Raw genomic sequence first — 22,772 nt, 5'->3', positions numbered from 1 at the left:
TCCCCTTTTCCTCCTGCCCCCAATCCCTCCCAGCATCAGGGTCTTTTCCAATGAGTCAACTCTTCAAATCAGGTGGCCAAAGTTGGAGTTTCAGCTATAGCATCAGTCCTTCCAATGAACACCCAGGACTGAAATCCTTTAGAATGGACTGGTTGGATCTCCTTGCAGTCCAAGGGACTCAAGAATCTTCTCCAACACCACAGTTCAAAAGCATCAATTCTTCGGCGCTCAGCTTTCTTCATAGTCCAACTCTCACATCCATACATGACCACTGGAAAAACCATAGCCTTGACTAGACGGACCTTTGTTGGCAAAGTAACGTCTCTGCTTTTTAATATGCTATCTAGGTTGGTCATAACTTTCCTTCCAAGGAGTAAGCATCTTTTAATTTCATGGCTGCAATCACCATCTGCAGTGATTTTGGAGCCCCCAAAAATAGTCAGCCACTGTTTCCACTGTTTCCCCATCTATTTCCCATGAAGTGATGGGACCAGATGCCATGATCTTAAGTTTTCTGAATGTTGAGCTTTAAGCCAACTTTTTCACTCTCCTCTTTCACTTTCATCAAGAGGCTCTTTAGTTCTTCTTCACTTTCTGCCATAAGAGTGGTGTCATCTGCATATCTGAGGTTACTGATATTTCTCCCGGCAATCTTGATTCCAGCTTGTGCTTCTACCAGCCCAGCGTTTCTCATGATGTACTCTGCATATAAGTTAAATAAACAGGGTGACAATATACAGCCTTGACGTACTCCTTTTCCTACTTGGAATCAGTCTGTTGTTCCATGTCTAGTTCTAACTGTTGCTTCCTGACCTGCATATAGGTTTCTCAAGAGGCAGGTCAGGTAGTCTGGTATGCCATCTCTTTCAGAATTTTCCAGTTTATTGTGATCCACACAGTCAAAGGCTTTGGCATAATCAATAAAGCAGAAATAGATGTTTTTCTGGAAATCTCTTGCTTTTTTGATGATCCAGAGGATGTTGGCAATTTGATCTCTGGTTCCTCTGCCTTTTCTAAAAACAGCTTGAACATCTGGAAGTTCACGGTTCACGTATTGCTAAAGCCTGGCTTGGAGAATTTTGAGCATTACTTTACTAGTGTGTGAGATGAGTGCAATTGTGTGGCAGTTTGAGCATTCTTTGGCATTGCCTTTCTTTGGGATTGGAATGCAAACTGACCTTTTCCAGTCCTGTGGCCACTGCTGAGTTTTCCCAATTTGCTGGCATATTGAGTGCAGCACTTTCAAAGCATCATCTTTTAGGATTTGAAATAGCTCAACTGGGACTCCATCACCTCCACTAGCTTTGTTGATGCTTTCTAAGGCCCACCTGACTTAACATTCCAGGATATCTGGCTCTAGGTGAGTGCTCACACCATCGTGATTATCTTGGTTGTGAATATCTTTTTTGTACAGTTCTTCTGTGTATTCTTGCCACCTCTTCAATATCTTCTGCTTCTGTTAGGTCCATACCACTTCTGTCCTTTATTGAACCCATCTTTGCATGAAATGTTCCCTTGGTATCTCTAAATTTTCTTGAAGAGATTTCTAGTCTTTCCCATTCTGTTGTTTTTCTCTATTTGCACTGATCGCTGAGGAAGGCTTTCTTATCTCTCCTTGCTATTCTTTGGAACTCTGCATTCAGATGCTTATATCTTTCCTTTTCTCCTTTGCTTTTCGCTTCTCTTCTTTTCACAGCTATTTGTAAGGCCTCTCTAGAGCCATTTTGCTTTTTTGCATTTCTTTTTCTTGGGGATGGTCTTGATCCCTGTCTTCTGTACAATGTCACAAACCTCCGTCCATAGTTCATCAGGCACTCTGTCTATCAGATCTAGTCCCTTAAATCTATTTCTTACTTCCACTGTAGAATCATAAGGGATTTGATTTAGGTCATACCTGAATGGTCTAGTGGTTTTCCCTACTTTCTTCAATTTAAGTCTGAATTTGGCAATAAGGAGTTCATGATCTGAGCCACAGTCAGCTCCTGGTCTTGTTTTTGCTAACTGTATAGAGCTTCTCCATCTTTGGCTGCAGAGAATATAATCAATCTGATTTCAGTGTTGACCATCTGGTGTCCATGTGTAGAGTTGTCTTGTTGGAAGAGGGTGTTGGAAAAACAAAAGACTGACCAAGATTGTGTTCTTTTTAGGAGATTTGTTTTGCATAGAGGTATAGGGACAGTGAATCTGAAACAACTTTACATGTGTTGTAGGATTGAACAAATGAGTAAATGTGTCCATAGTTTGGGAGTTTTCACTGTGGCAGGGGAGACAGAAGTATGGAATTGAGAAAAACAAAGAACTCCAAGGGGTTGGACTGGAATTGAAGGCATTAGTATGAACTCATAATTTTAAGAATACACACACACAAACACACGTTACTTGGTTTTGTCCTTTCAAAGAGATTACAAGCAAAGACTTCACTATCACCATTTCTCATTAAAAGGAACCAGGGCTCCTGGAATAAGTGACTGATTCCAAGGCTAGGGTAAGAAAGATACAAGATGAGCTGGGAATGTTCTGTTGTGCTGGGAAGTAAAGAAATGCTCTTAAGATGATGGGATCCTGTCAGAAGGATACAGGAACCAGCCCGAATTAGCCCCCATTGGTCCATATTGTTAATAAAAAATGAATGAATGAAAAAAATGAGTGGGGTAAAACCTGACACATGTAGAGAAGTGGTGGGGCTGGAAAAATTATAATTTTGTACTTATTACAGTAAAGATTATATGCTGCTGCGGCTGCTGCTGCTAAGTTGCTACAGTCGTGTCCGACTCTGTGTGATCCCATAGATGGCAGCCCAAGAGGCTCCCCCGTCCCTGGGATTCTCCAGGTGAGAACACTGGAGTGGGTGAATCATTAATAATTACTGAATTTATAGAAGTTTGATTAAAGAGATGGTAATGAGGAAGATCTTAAAATGTCTTCGTCCAGAAGCTTAGGAATTGCCAGAGGAGAAAAAGTAATTGTAGAGGGTAGAAACAAGTGATAAAATCTAAACTCACCAAAAAGAAGCGTATTTCCATCACATACCTGTGGGTGTGACTCCCTGATAAGGTCAGAACCTCACTCATGTAACATTCCACCTACAAGGGCATTCATTAATGGAATCTAATCATGAGCAAGTATCAGACAAACCCCAAATGAGACATATTCTGTAAAATATCTAGTGTGTATTCTTAAAAAACATCCATGTGATGAAAAACAAAGAAAAGTTGAAGAACTGTTCCAGATTAAAATGAAAGACAGAAATGAAAAGTAAATGTAACACATGATTCTGGAATGAATTCTGTACTGAAAGAAAAAAATGCTATAAAGTACTATATTGGGACACTTGGCAAAGTTAGAATATAGACTGTAAATAAAAGTACTGTTCTCAACGCACTGTGCTCACATAAGAAAATACCCTTATTCCTCAGAAATATACACTGATTACTAAGGGGCAAAGGGCATAAGGTATACAGTTCATTCTTCAATGGTTCAGAAAAGTTTAAGTTATACATATATATGTATATGTGGGCATACAGAATGATAAAACAAGTGTGCCAAATGCCAAGAGCTGGTGAATCGAAAGTGGTTAGGGAGATCTTATATTACTCCTGCAACAATTAAGACAGAAGTTATTTAAAAATAAAAACTTCAAAGAAAATATGACAACAAGAAATTTTAGATATTTTTTAGATATTAATCTATTTCTCCAGATGAACTTTATTTTTGGCTGTGCTGAGTCTTCATTGTGTGCGGGCTTTTTTCCCCCTAGTATCAGCGAACAGGGGCTAAACTCTAGTTCTGGTGCACAGGCTTCTCATTGTAGTGGCTTCTCTAGTTGCAGAGCATGGCCTCTAGGGCACGTGGGCTCTAGAGCACAGGCTCAATAGTTGTGGCACTTGGGCTTAGCTGTTCTGCAGCAAGTAGGGTCCTCCAGGACCAAACACTGAACCTGTCTCCTGCATCAGAGCCACCAGGGAAGCCCTCCCACCTGCCATGAACCTTAGAATCATCCTGTCCATGGTTTGCATTGGTAATTTTATTGGAAGCACATCTACATGGTGTTTTTTTTTATATTGGAGAAGGCAATGGCACCCCACTCCAGTACTCTTGCCTGGAAAATCCCATGGATGGAGGAACCTGGTGGGCCGCAGTCCATGGGGTCGCTAGGAGTCAGACACGACTGAGCGACTTCACTTTCACTTTTCACTTTCATGCACTGGAGAAGGAAATGGCAACCCACTCCAGTGTTCTTGCCTGGAGAATCCCAGGGACAGGGGAGCCTGGTGGGCTGCCGTCTCTGGGGTCGCACTGAGTCGGACACGACTGAAGCGACTTAGCAGCAGCAGCAGCAGCAACATCATTATAGTCATATTTTCAAAGTCACATGAAAACTCTAATCATGTATTCAGATCTTTTATTTCCCTCTTGGGTATTTAAGTCTGCCTTTGTTATCAGTCCCTGAATATCACTGTTCATTTGTGTTGTTAAATATGCTTTGTTGATATTCTGTGTCCAGTAATTTTATTGTCATAGTTTTCCCAGTTCATTTTCTTGGGATTCCTAGGTGATTATATTACTGATTTGTCTTTCCAATTCTAGCTTTCTAAAAGTTTCTACAAAGAGATTTTATCTTTTACCAAATGCTGTTTCTGTATCCAATAAGATAGTCACGTTTATTTTAAATTTTGATGTATGGATTTTATAACAGTATATTTCCAAATATTAAAGCAACCCTGTGCTGTGCTTAGTTGTTTAGTCGAGTCCGACTCTGGAACCCCATGGCCTGTAGCCCACCAGGTTCCTCTGTTCATGGGGATTCTCCAGACAAGAATACTAGAGTGGGTTGCCATGCCCTCCTCCAGGGGATCTTCCCAACCCAGGGATCGAACCCAGGTCTCCCACATTGCAGGTGGATTCTTTACCAGCTGAGCCACCAGGGAAGCCCCAAAACAACCCTACATGCCTGAAATAATCTCTGTGTGATCATGGTGGACTTAAAAGTATACTGCATGATTCTCCTAAACAGCATTTGATCTATAGGTGATGTACTGGGTTGGCCAAAAACTTTGTTTGGGATTTCCATTGCATCTTATGGAAGACACCAATGAACTTTTTGGCCGACCCAATATCGGTCACTGGTGAGATTAGCCTACGGTTCTATTTTATCTTTATCATGTTTAGTGTCAGGCTTACATTAAGCCTGAGATGGATTTTTTTCTTGTATGTTACCAAAGCATCTTGGGTAAAGTGACTGACATTCATATTGCTTAATCAGTAGTGATCATTATGTTCTTAGAGAACTAAGTAGTAAGAATCCTTGTAAATAATTTCTTACCCATTCCAGGTCATCTTTACATAATTTTAACCTTGGGCAAAAGCAGTCTGTCAATTAATAGCAGTGCTATAAAAAAACAGACAGTTCTGTTGCCTCTGGCCAGGAATTATTCTGAAGGAGGCATTATCAGCACATAAATGGCAGAACAGTATTGCTTTTAACAGTAGTTCAGTCTCCAAAGGTTTAAGATCCATTTTTGGGGACTCAAATAAGTTTTATAATTATTTTTTGACAAGACCTCAACTTAACTGTGTTTATTTTTGGACTCGGCATTCACGTGGACTTCTCTATATTGGAGTAAGTTTAGGAATTTAAATCAATAACAAATAAAATTTAACTTTTACTTGGAATACTTCAGATTTGTAGGAAAGTTGCAAAGACAGTACAGAGAGTTCCTGTATACACTTCACCTAGCTTCTTCTATTAACATCTTATAAAACCATGGCACTTTATCAAACTAAGACATGAACATTGGTATAGTCTATTAACTACATTATAAGCTTTATTTGGATTTCACCGAATTTTTCAACAAAGGTCCTTTTTCTGTTTCCAGACCAAACCAGGATACCATATTGCACCCAGTTCTCTGTTCTGTGAATTTCTTGAACTTGCCTTGTTTCTTTATGATCTTGACAGTTTCCACCTGATTTTACAAATAAAGTTTTATTAGGACACTGCTATGCCCATTTGTTTCTGCACGGTCTGTGGCTGCCTTCACTCTCCACTGGCAATGCTGAGTAGCTGCAACAGAGACTGTATGGCCTGCAAACTCCAAACTACTCACTCTTTGTCCCTTTATAGAAAAAGTCTGCTGACCCCTGGTGATGAATAAATGAACCACAGCCTTAGGAAGGCGATGGCACCCCACTCCAGTACTCTTGCCTGGAAAATCCCATGGACGGAGGAGCCTGGTAGGCTACAGTCCACGGGGTCACAAAGAGTCGGACACGACTGAGCGATTTCACTCAGCCTTAGGAAATTAATTGGTACCATACTATCAATGGTGCAATACTAACAACTAAGCTACAACATGAATTTGAATCCTGTTTACTGTTAAGTAACCTTAGAAAAAGTTTTGCCATTTAGCTTTATTTATTATTTTTGGCCGTGCTGGATCTTCACTGTGGTGCTTGGGCTCTCCAGCTGTGGCACTTGGGCATGTGGATCTCAGCTTTCCAATCAGGGATTGAACCCATGTCCCTTGCACTGGAAGGCGAATTCTTAACATTGGACCACCAGGGAAGTCCTGTGTTTTACCTTTCTGAGTCTCAGTTTCCTCATCTGGAAAATGAGAACACCATCGGCTACTTCTCAAGCTTAATTACTGTAGGTAAACAACTTCCCACAGTGGTAAGCTCTCAGTAACTCAACAACTGTTATTATTACTTTTATTAACAATAATTCTTAACAGTTTTAATTCTTATAATTGTTTCACATTGCCTTTCCCATCTCTGTATTTTCATGCTGTTTTCTGTTTTCATGCACTACTGCTGTCAAGCCCAAACCACTATCTCTAAGCATTATCTTTCATTCTGTACCACAGAACTGCTCAAATTTTTATTGAATGTGTTATCCCGGAATAAAACTTAATGTCAGAATAGGGCCTGAAATATCATTACAGTTACATCCCAAAGGAAGTGAACATATTGAAATGATTCATAATACGCTGTTTTAGGATAAACTGGTCTCCAACAAGCTCAGATGCAGTGCTGTACTTCCTTTTTATTGGAACTTAGTAAAATAAAAACTTGGCAGTCCATCCATTTGGATCAGGTTAGAGACAGGGATGTTGAGAGAAAGGGTTCTCATGAGACTTGAGACACACATACACACACACACACGTACGTACGTTCACTCATACAACAAACTGTTTCCAGGGAACAGACAGGGAGCCAACAGTGCTTCTCAAACATGAGGGACTAAGAAGAAGAAACATCTCTTTCTAGCTTCTAGAGTCAGTAACTTTGGTACTATTTTTCCTTATTTACCTTTATAAACATACACCTTCCAGGATGAAAAAAATCATAGATCTGGTGAGTACTGCACACCAAATGAAACTGAAAGAGAATGTCCACATGCTTTGTGAGACAGAATTCACACAGATTAAACAGATCAAAACCGTCTTCAATAAATGTCACGCTCCAGGCGCACGCAACAGTTTTGTCTACAGATTCCTGTCTGTCTCTACTTCTAGAGGAAGTTACTCCTACTGCCATACATAAAAATGCATAACATATGTGCACACAATCTGTGATTCCAAGCTTCCAACTCTGATGTCACCGTTCACACTGGCAATTAGCTCTGCAAGTATTAGCAGACTAGCATACTGACCGATCTTGTGGTCACTGTCCGTGACAGAGGAAGGAGCTCATAAATAAGTGTTTTTCCTTTGGCAGCTGAGCCAAACAATCTCCTCTGGTTTCTACAGATGTGATTTATTTGCATAATTTCTTTAAGATTTTTTTTTTTTAATAGCAAAAGAAACAGTGTGTTCTGTCTTAAGTGCTTGGGTATGCGTGCCTGGTTAACATTTCCAGTTTCAATGTTTCCTGAGAGGAAGTCATTCAAAGTGTGTTATCTAAACAACTCTAATAGGTCTAATCCAGGAAACTATCAGGGTTTTACTGTTCATAACACCATTCAGAGTTAATACCCCAGGGTCAAGCAACATTTAAAAACACTGACGTAAAATTTTACACACACACATACACACACACACACACACACTCTCTCTCTCACACACACTCTCTCTCCCACCCCATTCCGCTCTTCTGTCTCTCTGGCTCTGTCAACAGGCAACATTTTCCCCTAAGAACAGTTCTTTTAGAGACTGACATGGAATAGACGTTAAAGTCGCAACTCTTGAAAAAAAAAAATCAGGATTGATCTGACTGATATTTGGTTAGACAATATTTGATCAATATTAGATCTTTTCCTCCCCAAACTTCAGTTTTTATAACTCTTTTCTATGGGAAAATGGAAGAAAACGGGAAGCAAAGGGCATCAAGAGTTAAGACAAATGTCAATCCTGAGTGTTTTATTTTTTTAAACAGGAAATAGGGCAAGGATGACAAGTACAATGGCCATGATTTAATTTGTAGCGGCGCAAAGGAGGGCTTGCCAACCGGTAGTTTTTCAGAGGAGGTCTCGAAACCACAGATGACAAAAAAAGCACTGGGCTGTCTTCAAACACTGAAATAATTAGCCTCACCATTGTATCCAATTTTATCGTTCTGAATGACTCTTGAAAATAAATGACATCTGACTCATGGTAAGGAAAAGATGCGATTTTTAAAAACTGGAAATTACAAATAAAAATTGGCCACCTCTAAATTCATTCGCTCTTCATTTTTAAAATTTGTTCTTACATCTGACAAAATTCAGGCTGCATAGTAATTGATAATTTCTGATCTCTCTGAAATGTAGCCAAAAAAAGGCAGTGAAATAAAGGCCTCTGAGCAGCCAAAAAAGATATGACATAAGGGCTTACGGAAAAGCCTTTAAGGACCTTAATTTAGAGTACTTCCTCCTATCTAACTAAACTCTACCCGTAGAACTTGTTTCCAACCCACTGCAGAACAGAAGCGGTAATCGAAACGAAACTCGGACTCTTAAAGCAGGTATTCTAACAAACATAAGAGGCAACAATTTAAATGAGACCATAAAACACCTAATTCTTAGGGTATGGGGTTCTTTCCATTTAAAGGTAAAACTATACCGACCCAGAGATGAGAATGAGTTTAAATTTTGTTCAAGTACTTCTCTTTCAGATGATAGAAAGTAGAATCCATTTTAAGAAACTCAAAGAAAATTACAGTCATTTTGCACAGGATTTTTGTTATAATTCAGTTACCCCCAGAACGGGCTACCCTAAAATTAATCATGCTCCAAAAGTTCTAGAAGAGGTAGGAAATGCCAGAGCAAATGAGCCCTATCCATTAAAAAAAAAAAAAAAATCACAGGGGGAAAACACCTGTCTGACATCATTAAAAACATACAAAACGAGAAGGATTCCTTTTCTGAATGGTCAAGACAGAAACTAGGACTGGGATAGTAAACTAGGAATGATGTGACCACCATGACTGATCTATGCTTTTAATATAGTAAAACAAAACAACCAAAAAACTCAGAATTCAGTTCCACTGTTTTGTATTACTGTACAGGATGACCGTAGGATGGCCCATGTACCCAGAGTAAAGTCTAGCCATAAACTGTTTTGCCTTTTAAAAGACAAACACAGGACTTCCCTGGTGGTCCAGTGGTTACAAATCTGCCTGCCAAGGTAGAGGGGCAGGGGTTTGATCCCTGGTCTGGGAAGATCTCACACGCTGAGGAGCCACCAAGCCCGTGTGCCACAACAAAGACCCACTGCAGCCAAAATTAAATAAATAAATTTGTTTTAAAAAGTAAAGATAAACATGATCGGAGAGATGGCAGGGAATAAAATAATTATGACAAGGGTTAGAATCAAGAGCAGCCCAAACCCTCTTCATGAGTGTATTTTCAAGGCCTTGTCTGTAGTGTGTTCTAAGATGAGTAGAGGAAGTAATATGACATATGTTTAATTTGTTAGCTATCTTACATATGGAAACAAAATACGGTCTAACCGGCTGGAAGAGCAGGAAGATATTTCTTCAGCACTTTTTCAGATGGAAACTTTAAAAAGGGGAACGAATATATTAAGATAAAAGGCACACAGACTGCCTCAAGTCAATGGCTTGGGGGGAAAGCTGGCTGATTCTAAGTTAAAAGCCTTGGAAAACATCCAAGGTTCAGCATCAAGTTGCAGGAATCATATTAAACTTTAGAACTCTTGCTTATTGATTCAATGACGCATTCTGGCCACTTCCTTGTATCTTCACCATTGCTTCAAGCAACAGAGCAAGAACCCACCTTGTTTCTCCATGAATACTGGTTGATAACAAAAAACAATGCTGGGTTAATATGTTACACTAGCATTTTTGAAGGGGTTCATTTGGACTCATGCTATCTAATTAGAAACTGCATCCTGTGCTGACAGAAAACATCAGGTGAACTAGTAGGATTTATTTTTGAAATGCTGGCACTATGCTCAGGAATGAAGGAAGGTCTTAAAAATTGGCAGATGTAACATTCACAAAAGTTGCCAAATCCTGTGTGTCAGACCATCAACATTTCAGATACAAAAGGCAGAAGGATTTGGCTAGGCAATAATTATTGAATACATCTATTTACTTTTTTTTTTAAGAAAATGAATTTATCATGCAAGTTATTGTGTCTATGTGAAAGGATCTTCTCATCATTGTCATGGGCCTTATCTCAGATCCACAGACAGAATTCGAGGGAGTTAAAAAAGACAACTGGATTGAATTAGGGGACCAGGCTTTGCAGCTAAGTTGCTTTGTGGTTTTGTATGAATCAATGAAGTCAGCTCTCATCTGTTTCTCAGTTTTCCTATTTATTAAAAGAAGGAGTGGGATGGGGCAATGTGTAAGGGCCTTTCCAGATCTAACATTTGATGATTATCTGAGTCTATAAATTTCCTAGTCTTGCTGGATTATTTATAATGGTGTATCACTTTATTCTTGGTCATGTTTCTTAGCACTGAGAAACCTAGCTGCCACTCAAGTTCTCCGAACTTTAAATGATTTTATTTTCCCTATTAAAAAAAAAAAGATCCTGGGGCTTCCCTGGTGGCTCAGTGGTGGAGAATCCACCTGCCAGTGCAGGAGACACCCTTTCAATTCCTGGTCCGCGAAGATCCCACATGCTGCAGAAAAACTAAGCCTGTGTGCTGCAACTCCTGAACCTGTGCTCTAAAACCTGGGAGCTGCAAGTGGAGCGCACTGCCACAGCTACTGAAGCCCATGCCCTGAGCCAGTCGCAATGAGAAGCTCCAACTACAGAGTGGCCCTTGCGTGCCGCAACTAGAGAAAAGCCCACACAGCAATGAGGACCCAGCACAGCCAAAAATAACCGAAAAATAAAAAAAGACAAGATATTGAAACCCGTGCCAGAAGCAGATGCCAAACCCAGTTCTCAGGAGCCGATACCCAGGTGACAGGACTGTCAGCGGAGCTCTGACCCAGCCCACAGGAAATGGTTTTTACGAGGTCTGTGCAGGCTTAAGTGGTAACTATGCTCCATACTGGATCAAAATGTCACAGTTCCTGAGTTGGGGCACGTTGCCCAGCGGAGACAAGGCAAACTTATTATTCTGCCTCCAGGGAAATCTATGCTGGAATGGCTGAGATCTAGGACTTCACTAACTGGAACGAAAAGGGCAACGTTACAGCATCCAGGTTAGCGTGTTCGGGCACCCTCAGACTGGAGAGGAGTCGTCCGGAAAGCTTCTGGGCGACAGTACTGAAGTCAAGATGCCTCTTCCCCAGTTAAGGAGAGCTGCAAGCTACCCACTGCTAAGTCCAAGGCTGCCCTTTCTTCTCGCTCTCTCTGCAAATGTCACAGAAAAGACAGAACTTACAAGATTTAGCTTTAGTCTTATTTTGATGGGAGAAAATACATGCGTGGGGGAATTTCTTACTATTACTGGGCTGGGTTTGCAAGGCTGGGAGACATTTTAAATAATTCACCAGGTACTGGCATGTGTGTTCTGGCATAAGAAGGCTCCAAAAAAGTATTTGAGGTGAAAGGGTATTCAGAAACAACAACAACATATGTACTGTGTTCTCAATATTCAGTCACAGGGTATAAAGTACTAAATAAAGGGTAAGTGAAATCATCTGTGTTAGGAAATTTTTTTTTTTTAGATGTGAAACTTCCCTTAGTTGGATTTTATGTTTCGAATCAGGGGTTGGCAAACTTTTTCTTACAGGGTCAGTGAGTAGTCATTTCAGGCTTGTGGGCCATATGGTCTCTGTTGCAACTACTGGACTCAACTGTTACATTGCTGAAGCAGCCACAGACAAGAGGAAGTGCAGGGGGATTGCTGTGTTCTAATAAAACTTTATTTACAAAACAGGTGTCTTGCCCTAAGACTGTAGGTAGCCAGCCCCTACACGAGACACTTGCAAAGCATGTGTGCTTTAATGCGTTGCTTCATTTAATTCTCATGACAAATCTATGAGGTGGGGAGTTGTTGCTGTTCCTCAGTCACTCAGTCATGTACAATGCTTTGCTACCCCATGGACTGCAGCACCCCAGGATCCTCTGTCCTTCACTATCTGCCCGAGCTTGCTCAAACTCATTGAGTTGGTGATGCCATTCAACCATGTCCTTTGTCGTCCCTTTTTCCCCCTGCCTTCTATCTTTCACAGCATCAGGATCTTCCAGTGAGTTGGGTCTTCGAATCAGGTGGCCAAAGTATTGAAGCTTCAGCATCAGTCCTTCCAATGAATATTTAGGACTGATTTCCTTTAGGATGGACTGGTTGGATCTCCTTGCAGTCCAAGGGACTCTCAGAGTCTTCTCCAACACCACAAAAAGCCTTCTTTATGGTCCAACTCTCACATCCATACATGACTACTGGAAAAACCATAGCTTTGACTACATGGACCTTTGTTGGCAAAGTAACGTCTCTGCTTTATAAAGTAGAGTAAAATACACTGTCTAGGTTTGTTGTAGCTTTTCTTTCAAGGAACAAGCATCTTTTAATTTTTGCTGCAGTCACCACCTGCCGTGATTTTGGAGCCCAAGAAAATAAAGTCTGTCACTGTTTCCATTGTTTCCCCACCATTTGCGATGAAGTGATGGGACCGAATGTCATGATCTTAGTTTTTTGAATGTTGAGTTTTAAACCAGCTTTTTCACTCTCTTCTTTCACTTTCATCAAAAGGCTCTTTAGTTCCTCTTTGCTTTCTGCCATAAGGGTGGTATCATCTGCATATCTGAAGTTACTGATATTTCTCCCAGCAATCTTGATTCCAGCTTGTGCTTCAACCAGCTCAGCATTTCTCCTGATGTATTCTGCAGAGAATTTAAATAAGCATGGTGACAGTATACAGCCCTGATGCACTCCTTTCGCAATTTTGAATCGGTCCATTGTTCCATGTCTGGTTCTAACTGTTGCTTCTTGACCTGCATACAGGTGTCTCAGGTAAGGTGGTCTGATATTCCCATCTCTTTAAGAATTTTCCACAGTTTGTTGTGATCTGCACAGTCAAAAGCTTTAGCATAGTCAATGAAGCAGAAGCAGATGTTTTTCTGGAATTCTCTTGCTTTTTCCATGATCCGTTGGATGTTGGCAGTTTGATCTCTGGTTCCTCTGCCTTTTCTAAATTCAGCTTGTACATGTGGAAGTTCTCGGTTCATATACTGTTGAAGCCTAGCTTGGAGGATTTTGGGCATGACCTTGCTAGAATGTGAAATGAGTGCAACTGTGTGGTAGTTTGAACACTGCCTTTCTTTGGGATTGGAAAGAAAACTGACATTTTTCCAGTACGTGGCCACTGCTGAGTTTTCCAAATTTGCTGGCATATTGAGTGCAGCACTTAGACAGCATCATCTTTTAGGATTTGAAATAGCTCAACTGGAATTTCATCACCTCCACTAACTTTGTTTGTAGTGATGCTTCCTAAGGTCCTCTTAACTTTGCACTCCAGGATGTCTGGCTCTAGGTGAATGATCTCACCATTGTGGTTATCTGGGTCATGAAGATCTTTTTTTGTGTAGTAGTTCTATGTATTCTTGCCACTTCTTCTTAATGTCTTCTGTTTCTGTTAGGTCCATACTGTCTCTTCTTTATTGTGTCCATCTTTGCATGAAATGTTCCCTTGGTATTTCCCATATTTTGCCCATTTTTCACATGATGGCACTGGGGTCCTATGACCTGTCTGTGGTCACAGTCAGTGTAGTGTCTGGACCTCAATTCTGAATCCAGAGCCTGAGCTATACTACCTGGTCTGACGTGCCCTTTAGATCATGACACCTTGTTTAAAGAGAGAAGTAGGACTGAAAACTGTTGGTGCAGCTATTTTTCTTATTAAAGCATAGAGGAATGAGGCTTCGGTTTGGAATGACCAATTCAGAGATAAGACATCTTCTGACTTTGAAAGTAAACATGAGAATAGAGACAGTTGATGAAAAAACTAAAGGAGGTAATTTAAAAAATGCCTATCACAGTTAAAAACAAGTAGGCAGGAAAATGGGTAAACAAAAACAAGATTCTCACCATGGAAACCAAAAGCTGGATGTTATTAATAGAGAGAAAAAGTGGCGAATGAGGCAGGTGACTGCTGTTCTAAAAACACTGAATGCCATTAGCTTAGGAGGGATTGGAGGAAACAGACAAAATAATCAGCAAGAGGCTACCTGCCCACATATTCTTTCATTTTCTTGACCTACTCATCTGCCATTTTCTGTTCCCCCCACCTCGGCTGCCTACTCAAAAAGGCATATTCAGATTTGAAGAGACAGCTACTCCTGTCGTTTCCTATGTTACTGCCTCAAATTTAATCCCAAGCATTCTACATTCTATCGCTGCTCCTAGTCTGCACCTTGCTTTCTTAACCCACACTGGAAGTCTCTTAACTTTGTCAGGATCTCCAAGATCCCATTTATCATATTCATACTTCCGGAGAAGGCAACGGCACCCCACTCCAGTACTCTTGCCTAGAAAATCCCATGGATGGAGGAGCCTGGTAGGCTGCAGTTCATGGGGTCGCTAGGAGTTGGACACGACTGAGCGACTTCACTTTCACTTTTCACTTTCATGCATTGGAGAAAAACCAGTGTTCTTGCCTGGAGAATTCCAGGAACGGGGGAGCCTGGTGGGCTGCTGTCTATGGGGTCACACAGAGCCGGACACGACTGAAGCAACTTAGCAGCAGCAGCAGCAACAGTTATTCTAGCCAAAGATAATGCTAACTAAGTGTAGTAACGGAGAGGGGGCGGGTTGGGTGGTCAGCTCAGCTACAGCACAGTTCTTGTGAGACCAGTTTTAGCCATTGGCACCAACCCACGAGGAAGCTGGAACCCCCATAGGAAGAGGCACAGATGAGCACTTAACTGTGCACACGAAGACCTAAAAACCAAAGGAGGTTAGTAATGATAAATATTTGGTTCTTTCAGAGCTACCTTCACGTTGAATGTTATTTCCTCCATGACGTACACGCGTTCAGGAAATGCTTTGGCCACCTCCTCCACGCTGTTGAAATATTGCACTGGCTCCTTTATATCTCGGTCTTGTTCCAGCAACTTGAATTGCCCTAAAATACATGATAAACAGAAGAGCTGTGAGATGCTTACGCTGGACAGCTGTCACCGTGGTGACAGCATCCCCTCCCCTTACTCCCACTCTTCTCCGTCAGAGGCTTCCGAGCCTCACATTAAAAAAAGAAAGCCACTGTGGCAGAAGGTTTTCTCTGAACTAGGATATATTTAAAAATTAGCTTAAAAATGAAAGCAAACGTGTAGTTTCTTTCTTTTTATTTTTTTGCTTACATTCAGGGTTTATTCCCAAAAGATCAATATCAAATTGGATGAATGCTTGCTTAGAGTGTAAACACGATGTGAAAACTCAGTGTGTTATAAATGGTTGCACATGTGGCTTGTTGACAGTGGTCCTGCTGTTATTTAGGTGTAATGATACCCCCACACATTATATTCTAAAACCAAGGTTGAGTGGCCTGGGGGAACTGGTTTTTTTAAATTAGTGTTTTTAAAATGTGCAGGTGGAATAAAATAATCTCAGGCTTAGTTGTGTCTTGGGCTTTCCTGGTGGCTCAGAGGTTAAAGTGTCTGCCTGCAATGTGGGAGACCCGGCTTCGATCCCTGGGTCGGGAAGATCCCCTGGAGAAGCCCCTTAGCTTTCACCGATACCCTTGGTTTCAAGAATACGTGGGTGATATTGGGGGCTCAGAAGCTCCTATAATTTGTGGTGTGGTTGCGGTACATGGCCTGAGCCTGAAGGGGATGGTGTTGGGGGGAGACCCTTCCAGTGAGTAAGGCACTTGGCATCTGGAGCAGCAGGTGGCTTCCTTTTCACTACCATCTGTGAAATTCACAAGTGCAGACATACTATCACAGTAGCCGTAGTTTGGGTGATTTTTGAAGAACTTTGAACACATTCCTAAAAATGTCAAGGATCTACTATGCTGCTTGTACATTTCCAGCATTTGTGACACTCACTGCTACATTCTAGAGGAGCTGCTGTCAACTTAGAATAAAAGACCATATACAATCAAGCCCATGACACCGTGTTTCTCAGTGGTCATTTTCTGAATGCTGTTTATAACACTTGAGAAACTGGAAAAGGAATTAAAAACTCTTATGAGGCAGAGTTATCTGCATGCATCCATAGGTCAACAGGTAGAAACAGGGGCACTTTCATACTGACCATTCATATTCTCAACATATTTTTTAACACAGCATCTATTAGGTGGAGGTATTATTTTAGATGCTGAGATAAATCAATTAAGAGACCATATAAAAATGTCCTCTTGAAGCTTTACATTGTAGTGGGAGACAGAGGATATATACAATAAATCAATGGAGTATATAATATGTTAGAAGGTGAGTAATGAGCTTATGTGCTCAGTTGTCTCTGACTCTGCAACCCCCATAGACTGTAGCCCACCAGGCTCCTTTGTCCATGGGATTCTGCAGGCAAGAACACAGGAGTGGGTTGTCATTTCCTTCTCCAGGGGATCTTCCCGACCTAGGGATTGAAACCGTGTCTCCTGGATTGCAGGTGGATTCTTTACCAGCTGAGCCATCAGGCAAGCCCATCAGAAGGTGAGAAGTGCCATTAAAAATAGGGTGAGGGGGTTGGAGAGTACCCGCTGGCCAGAGCAGGCATGTGTCAGAAAGCAACTTTGATGGAGCTGTTCTTAGAATTCTCAACACAGCCAACAGTCTCCACAGAGACCGTCAGGCAGATGGGCTGGTGTGCGTTTGGTATGCTACCAGTGTGGCTGGACTGGGGTGAGTAAAAGCTAAGAAGGAAGAGAAAGAAAGTCAGGGAAATAACAGGTGGTTTTGACAGTCCACGGCTTTGCAGAACTGTGGCTCTTCATCTGAGTGGGATGGGGAGCCACCTGAGGGTGTGAGTGGAAAAGCAGTGAAATTATAGAAGAATCATTCCAGCTGCTTGTTCAGGACACACTCTGAAGATGCCAGGTGTAGAGGCAGAGACATCAGTTAGGAGGCCCCGCCATCATGCAGGTATGAGATGGCAGGGGTTTGGAAGAGGTAAGAAAATGTCAGGAATCTGGAGTGGCTAAAGGAATGGAAATGCTATTGACTGAGATGGGCAGGTTTGGAGGGGTAGGATGAGGAAGTAAGGCCAGGAGTTAAGTTTGGACTCAGGCTTAGTTGTGTCTTGGGCTTCCCTGGTGGCTCAGAGGTTAAAGCGTCTGCCTGCAATGCGGGAGACCGGGGTTCGATCCCTGGGTCGGGAAGATCCCCTGGAGAAGGAAATGGCAATCCACTCCAGTATTCTTGCCTGGAGAATTCCATGGAGGGAGGAGCCTGGTAGGCTACAGTCCACAGGGTCACAAAGAGTTGGACATGACTGAGCTACTTCACTTTCTTTCTTTAGTCATGTCTGACTCTCTGCAGCCCCATGGACTGCAGCCCGCCAGGCTCCTCTGTCCATGGGATTTCCCAGGCAAGAATATTGGAGTGGGTTGCCATTTCCTTCTCTAGGGGATCTTCCCGACCCAGGGATCAAATCCGTGTCTCCTGCATTGGCAGGCGGACTCTTTACCACTGAGCCACCAGGGAAGCCCTTATTAGACATAGAAATGGAGATACCCTGAAAGCTCTTTAGATGGACAACATAAGCGAGGCAGTCAAGAGAAAGGTCTGGTTGGAGATGATAACACTGGGTGCCATCAGCACATGGATGATATTTTCAGTCATGACATTTAATGATGACAACCATGGGCCTAAGTGCAGACTGAGAAGAGGTCCCAGGTTTGAGCTCTGGGAGACTGAGGAATGGTCAGGGGAATAAGGAAAATCCAGAAGCCGTATATCCTAGAAGCCAGGTGATTCTGGTGCTTTGGCCAACAATTCCACTGCTCATATCAAAACCCCCAATTAAATACAAGCTGCTAAATCCAAGAGTTCTCAGTCTCATTTCACAGTTTTGTATGCAACCCTTGACATTACTCCCCTTCTGCTCCTGGAGACACTTGAATCAAAAACACAAAAATAAAATAGAGCTACGACCTCAGAGGGCTTCACGAAAGGAGTGTTTTCAGGGTATATGCAGGTTTGGGTTTTAACAAGATGCAAGTAACGTCAAAGAAGGGTTTAAGGAAGTAGGGATTTTGCTGGTGATGAACCTTGATAGAAGTGTTTTCAAGAGTTAAAGGGTAGGTGGTGATGACAAAATAGAGGATGCACCCAGACACGACAGCTCGAGTACCTTCTAGAAGGATGTAGAGCGATGAATAACACATTCGAAAATACAAAATGATCATACCTTTTTCATAAAAACAATCTTTAAAAATTCAGAAAGACCATGACAATCTTAATACTACTTACATAAACAAATTCTGCCACTACAACCGACTAAACTTTTCCTTTCTCACTACTCTAGTCTGTGTACAAACTTTTAGTAACCACGGTTTATCTACAGTTTTATACTCTGTTCCTTTGTAATTTTTCTCCTTTTCCCCACATGATGACACAATGTTTGCACAGCATTTAATAATGGGCTTATCTGTTTTTCTGTTCTTCTACAGTTAGGTTGAGTTAGGCAGGTGCCTAATGTAAGTGGGCGCTCTGCCACGTACATGTTTTATGATACTGGCAAATCACTAAATCCGTCTGAGCCTTGCTTCCTCGCCTGTAAAGTGGGGACACTTCACAGGGCAGCTGTGGGGATTAACGGAGATGATGCAAAGTGTTCAGCGTAAGTAGCCATTTAGCGACTCTCGGCTCCCTTCTCTCTTCTCAAGACGCACAGGGATTCTGTCTTTTGGTTCATGTTTTGGGGATAAATCTTCTGGAGTGAGATTATTAAAGAGTAACACAATTTCTTGTTTACCATTCATGGCTAAATTTTTTTTTTCCCCAAAAAAACCTAAACCAGTTTATATTTCTACCAACAGGCTATGTGCCTCCTAGTTGGAGCACAATCTTGTTCTGAGTATTTTTTCAATTAAACAATTCCATGCATATTACAAAGCATCTCTTCCTTTTATTAATCTGCATCTCTTTGAAGATCAGTGAAGTTAAACATCTCAATTTTTCTTGAGCAAACGACTATGCAGATTTATAATAAATATATTTGACACAGTCTACATTTCCTTTCACTTCTAGAGACATCTAAGGCCCTCTGGATGGTTATACTTGGAAGTCCCATTAGCACCAAATCCAACATGTCTAAATTCAGGGAAGCACAATGCCTTGCATGCAACAGGTACTTAATAAGTGTTTGCTAAATGAAAGAAAATTACTGTAGTCCTGGAACTGGCAGACAATAGAGCAATGCAGAAGTAATTGCAGGTTTTCCAAGTTGTAAATATAAGGTGAACTACATTACTGTATACAAGGTTTGCTTCTAAACCACAGATGAATGTTGTCACTCAACAAAGAAAGCAAGCAACGGTGTACTTAAAAATCATTCAAATCTGAATAATGTACAGAGCCTCAAAGGATATTTTTCAGGAATCAATCCTACCAAAGAACATCAGACAACCAACAGAAATTATCTTTCAGGATGAAGCAATCTTTCAGCATCGGGATGTGTTAAATAAGGGGACAAAACTAGTCATCAGTGAGTTAGAATTTCCATGAATACAATGTTTTCACATTGTCTTTTAAATCCTGTGTTTGTTTTACCCTTGTGGCACACCTCTGTTCACACCAGCCTCATTACAAGTGCTAAAGAGCCTGTGTGACCAGTGGTTGCTGTGTCCATGGAAAGTCTAGAACACCCCCCTGTGTTTGCTTATAAAAGTGGCTGCAGACACTGTTCACATCCTTAAAAAAAGATCCTGCCGTGGGGAGTACCTTCTGACAAAACAGGATGTTCTCTCTCGTGACATAAGAGCTTCAGAATTCTTATATTTTCTTTTTCTCGTCCTGTTTGTCATGATCACTGATATTTTGATTCAGATAAGAGAGCCTGGGTTTCTTGATACAAACCATCTCTAACCCCTTAGACAGATCGCCCATCTCTATCACCATTTCTCTTCTCTTTCAATCTGGTGCTTGTTCTTCAGGCATTCTTTAGTTATTTTTTCTTGTGTCTGAGATCTTTTACTATCAGCAGGCTCAAATATGCTTTGGCATATGGACCAAATGAATAATTCTGTCTGGTATGGCTGTGGTGTCAAGGGCAAAGCTGCACACATTTCTCTTCTCTTTCAATCTGGTGCTTGTTCTTCAGGCATTCTTTAGTTAATTTTTTTCGTGTCTAGGATCTTTTAGGTATGACATAAATCAAATCCCTTACGATCATACAGTGGAAGTAACCAATAGATTCAAGGGATTAGATCTGATAGAGTGCCTGAAGAACTACGGATGGAGGTTTGTGACATTGTACAGGAGGCAGTGATCAAGACCATCACCAAGAAAAAGAAATGCGAAAAGGCAAAATGGTTGTCAAATAGCTGTGAAAAGAAGACATGAGAAAGGCAAAGGAGAAATGGAAAGATATACCCATTTGAATGCAGAGTTTCAAAGAATAGCAAGAAGAGATAAGAAAGCCTTCCTCAGTGATCAATGCAAAGAAATAGAGGAAAACGATAGAATGGCAAAGACCAGAGATCCCTTTAAGAAAATTAAAATACCAAGGGAACATTTCATGCAAAGATGGGCACAATAAAGGACAAAAATGGTATGGACCTAACAGAAGCAGAAGATATTAAGAAGAGGTGGCAAGAATACACAGAAGAACTGTACAAAAATGATCTTCACAACCCAGATTATCACGATGGTGTGATCACTCACTTAGAGCCAGACATCCTGGAATGTGAAGTCAAGTGGGCCTTAGGAAACATCACTATGAATAAAGCTAGTGGAGGTGATGGAATTCCAGCTGAGCTATTTCAAGTCCAAGATGATGCTGTGAAAGTGCTGCACTCAATATGCCAGCAAATTTGGAAAACTCCGCAGTGGCCACAGGACTGGAAAAGGTCGGTTTTCATTCCAATCCCAAAGAAAGGCAATGCCGAATAATGCCCAAACTACCACACAATCACACTCATCTCACATGCTAGCAAAGTAATGCTCAAAATTTTCTAAGCCAGGCTTCAACAGTATGTGAACCATGAACTTTCAGATGTTCAAACTGGATTTAGAAAAGGCAGAGGAACCAGAGATCAAATTGCCAACATCCTGGATCATCAGAAAAGCAAGAGAGTTCCAGAAAAACATCTATTTCTGCTTTATTGACTATGCCAAAGCCTTTGACTGTGTGGATGACAATAGACTGTGGAAAATTTTGAAAGAGATGGGAATACCAGACCATCTGACCTGCCTCCTGAGATCTGTATGCAGGTCAAGAAGCAACAGTTAGAACTGGACATGGAACAACAGACTGGTTCCAAATCGGGAAAGGAGTACATCAATGCTGTATATTGTCACTCTGCTTATTTAACTTACATGCAGAGTACATCATGAGAAATGCTGGACTGGAAGAAGCACAAGCTGGAATCAAGATTGCCAGGAGAAATATCAATAACCTCAGATATGCAGATGACACCACCCTTATGGCAGAAAATGAAGAACAAAAGATCCTCTTGATGAAAATGAAAGAGGAGAGTGAAAAGTTGGCTTAAAACTCAACATTCAGAAAACTAAAATCATGGCAGCCGGTCCCATCACTTCATGGCAAATAGATGGGGAAACAATGGAAACAGTGACAGACTTTATTTTTGGGGGGCTCCAAACTCACTGCAGATGGTGACTGCAGCCATGAAATTAAAAGACATTTGCTTCTTGGAAGAAAAGTTATGACCAACCTCAGTTCAGTTTAGTCACTCAGTCGTGTCCAACTCTTTGTGACCCCATGAACTGCAGCACGCCAGGCCTCCCTAGACAGCATATTAAAAAGCAGAGACATTACTTGGCCAACAAAGGTCTGTCTAGTCAAAGCTATGGTTTTTGCAGTAGTCATGTATGGATATGAGAGCTGGACTATAAAGAAAGCTGAGTGCCGAAGAATTGATGCTTTTGAACTGTGGTGTTGGAGAAGACTCTTGAGAGTCCCCTGGACTGCAAGGAGATAAAAGCAGTCCATCCTAAGGAGGGACTGATGTTGAAGCTGAAACTCCAATACTTTGGCCACCTGATGTGGAGAGCTGACTCATTGGAAAAGACCCTGATGGTGGGAGGGTGGGGGCAGGAGGAGAAGGGGACGACAGAGGATGAAATGGCTGGATGGCCTCACTGACTCGATGCACATGAGTTTGAGTAAATTCGGGAGTTGGTGATAGACAGGGAAGCCTGGCATGCTGCAGTCCATGGGGTCACGAAGAGTCGGACACAACTGAGCGACTGAACTGGACTGAGATCTTTTACTATCAGCAGGCTCAAATAAGTTTTGGTATAT

At 41.5% G+C, this 22,772-nt stretch overlaps 1 protein-coding gene across 2 annotated transcripts in view; it reads right to left on the bottom strand.

Annotated features, from left to right (window-relative positions):
- GAREM1 (GRB2 associated regulator of MAPK1 subtype 1) overlaps window positions 1-22,772 on the bottom strand; it is a 236,513-nt gene that overhangs the window by 34,131 nt on the left and 179,610 nt on the right. For both annotated transcript variants that reach the window (XM_027526327.1, XM_027526329.1), the window contains exon 3: window positions 15,338-15,468. In XM_027526327.1, coding sequence (XP_027382128.1) covers window positions 15,338-15,468 — 131 coding nt within the window. The remainder of the gene's footprint in view (window positions 1-15,337; window positions 15,469-22,772) is intronic.

Source organism: Bos indicus x Bos taurus, chromosome 24, assembly GCF_003369695.1.
Source record: "Bos indicus x Bos taurus breed Angus x Brahman F1 hybrid chromosome 24, Bos_hybrid_MaternalHap_v2.0, whole genome shotgun sequence".
Classification (NCBI taxonomy): Eukaryota; Metazoa; Chordata; class Mammalia; order Artiodactyla; family Bovidae; genus Bos; species Bos indicus x Bos taurus.
This window is presented reverse-complemented; position numbering and strand designations above follow the sequence as displayed.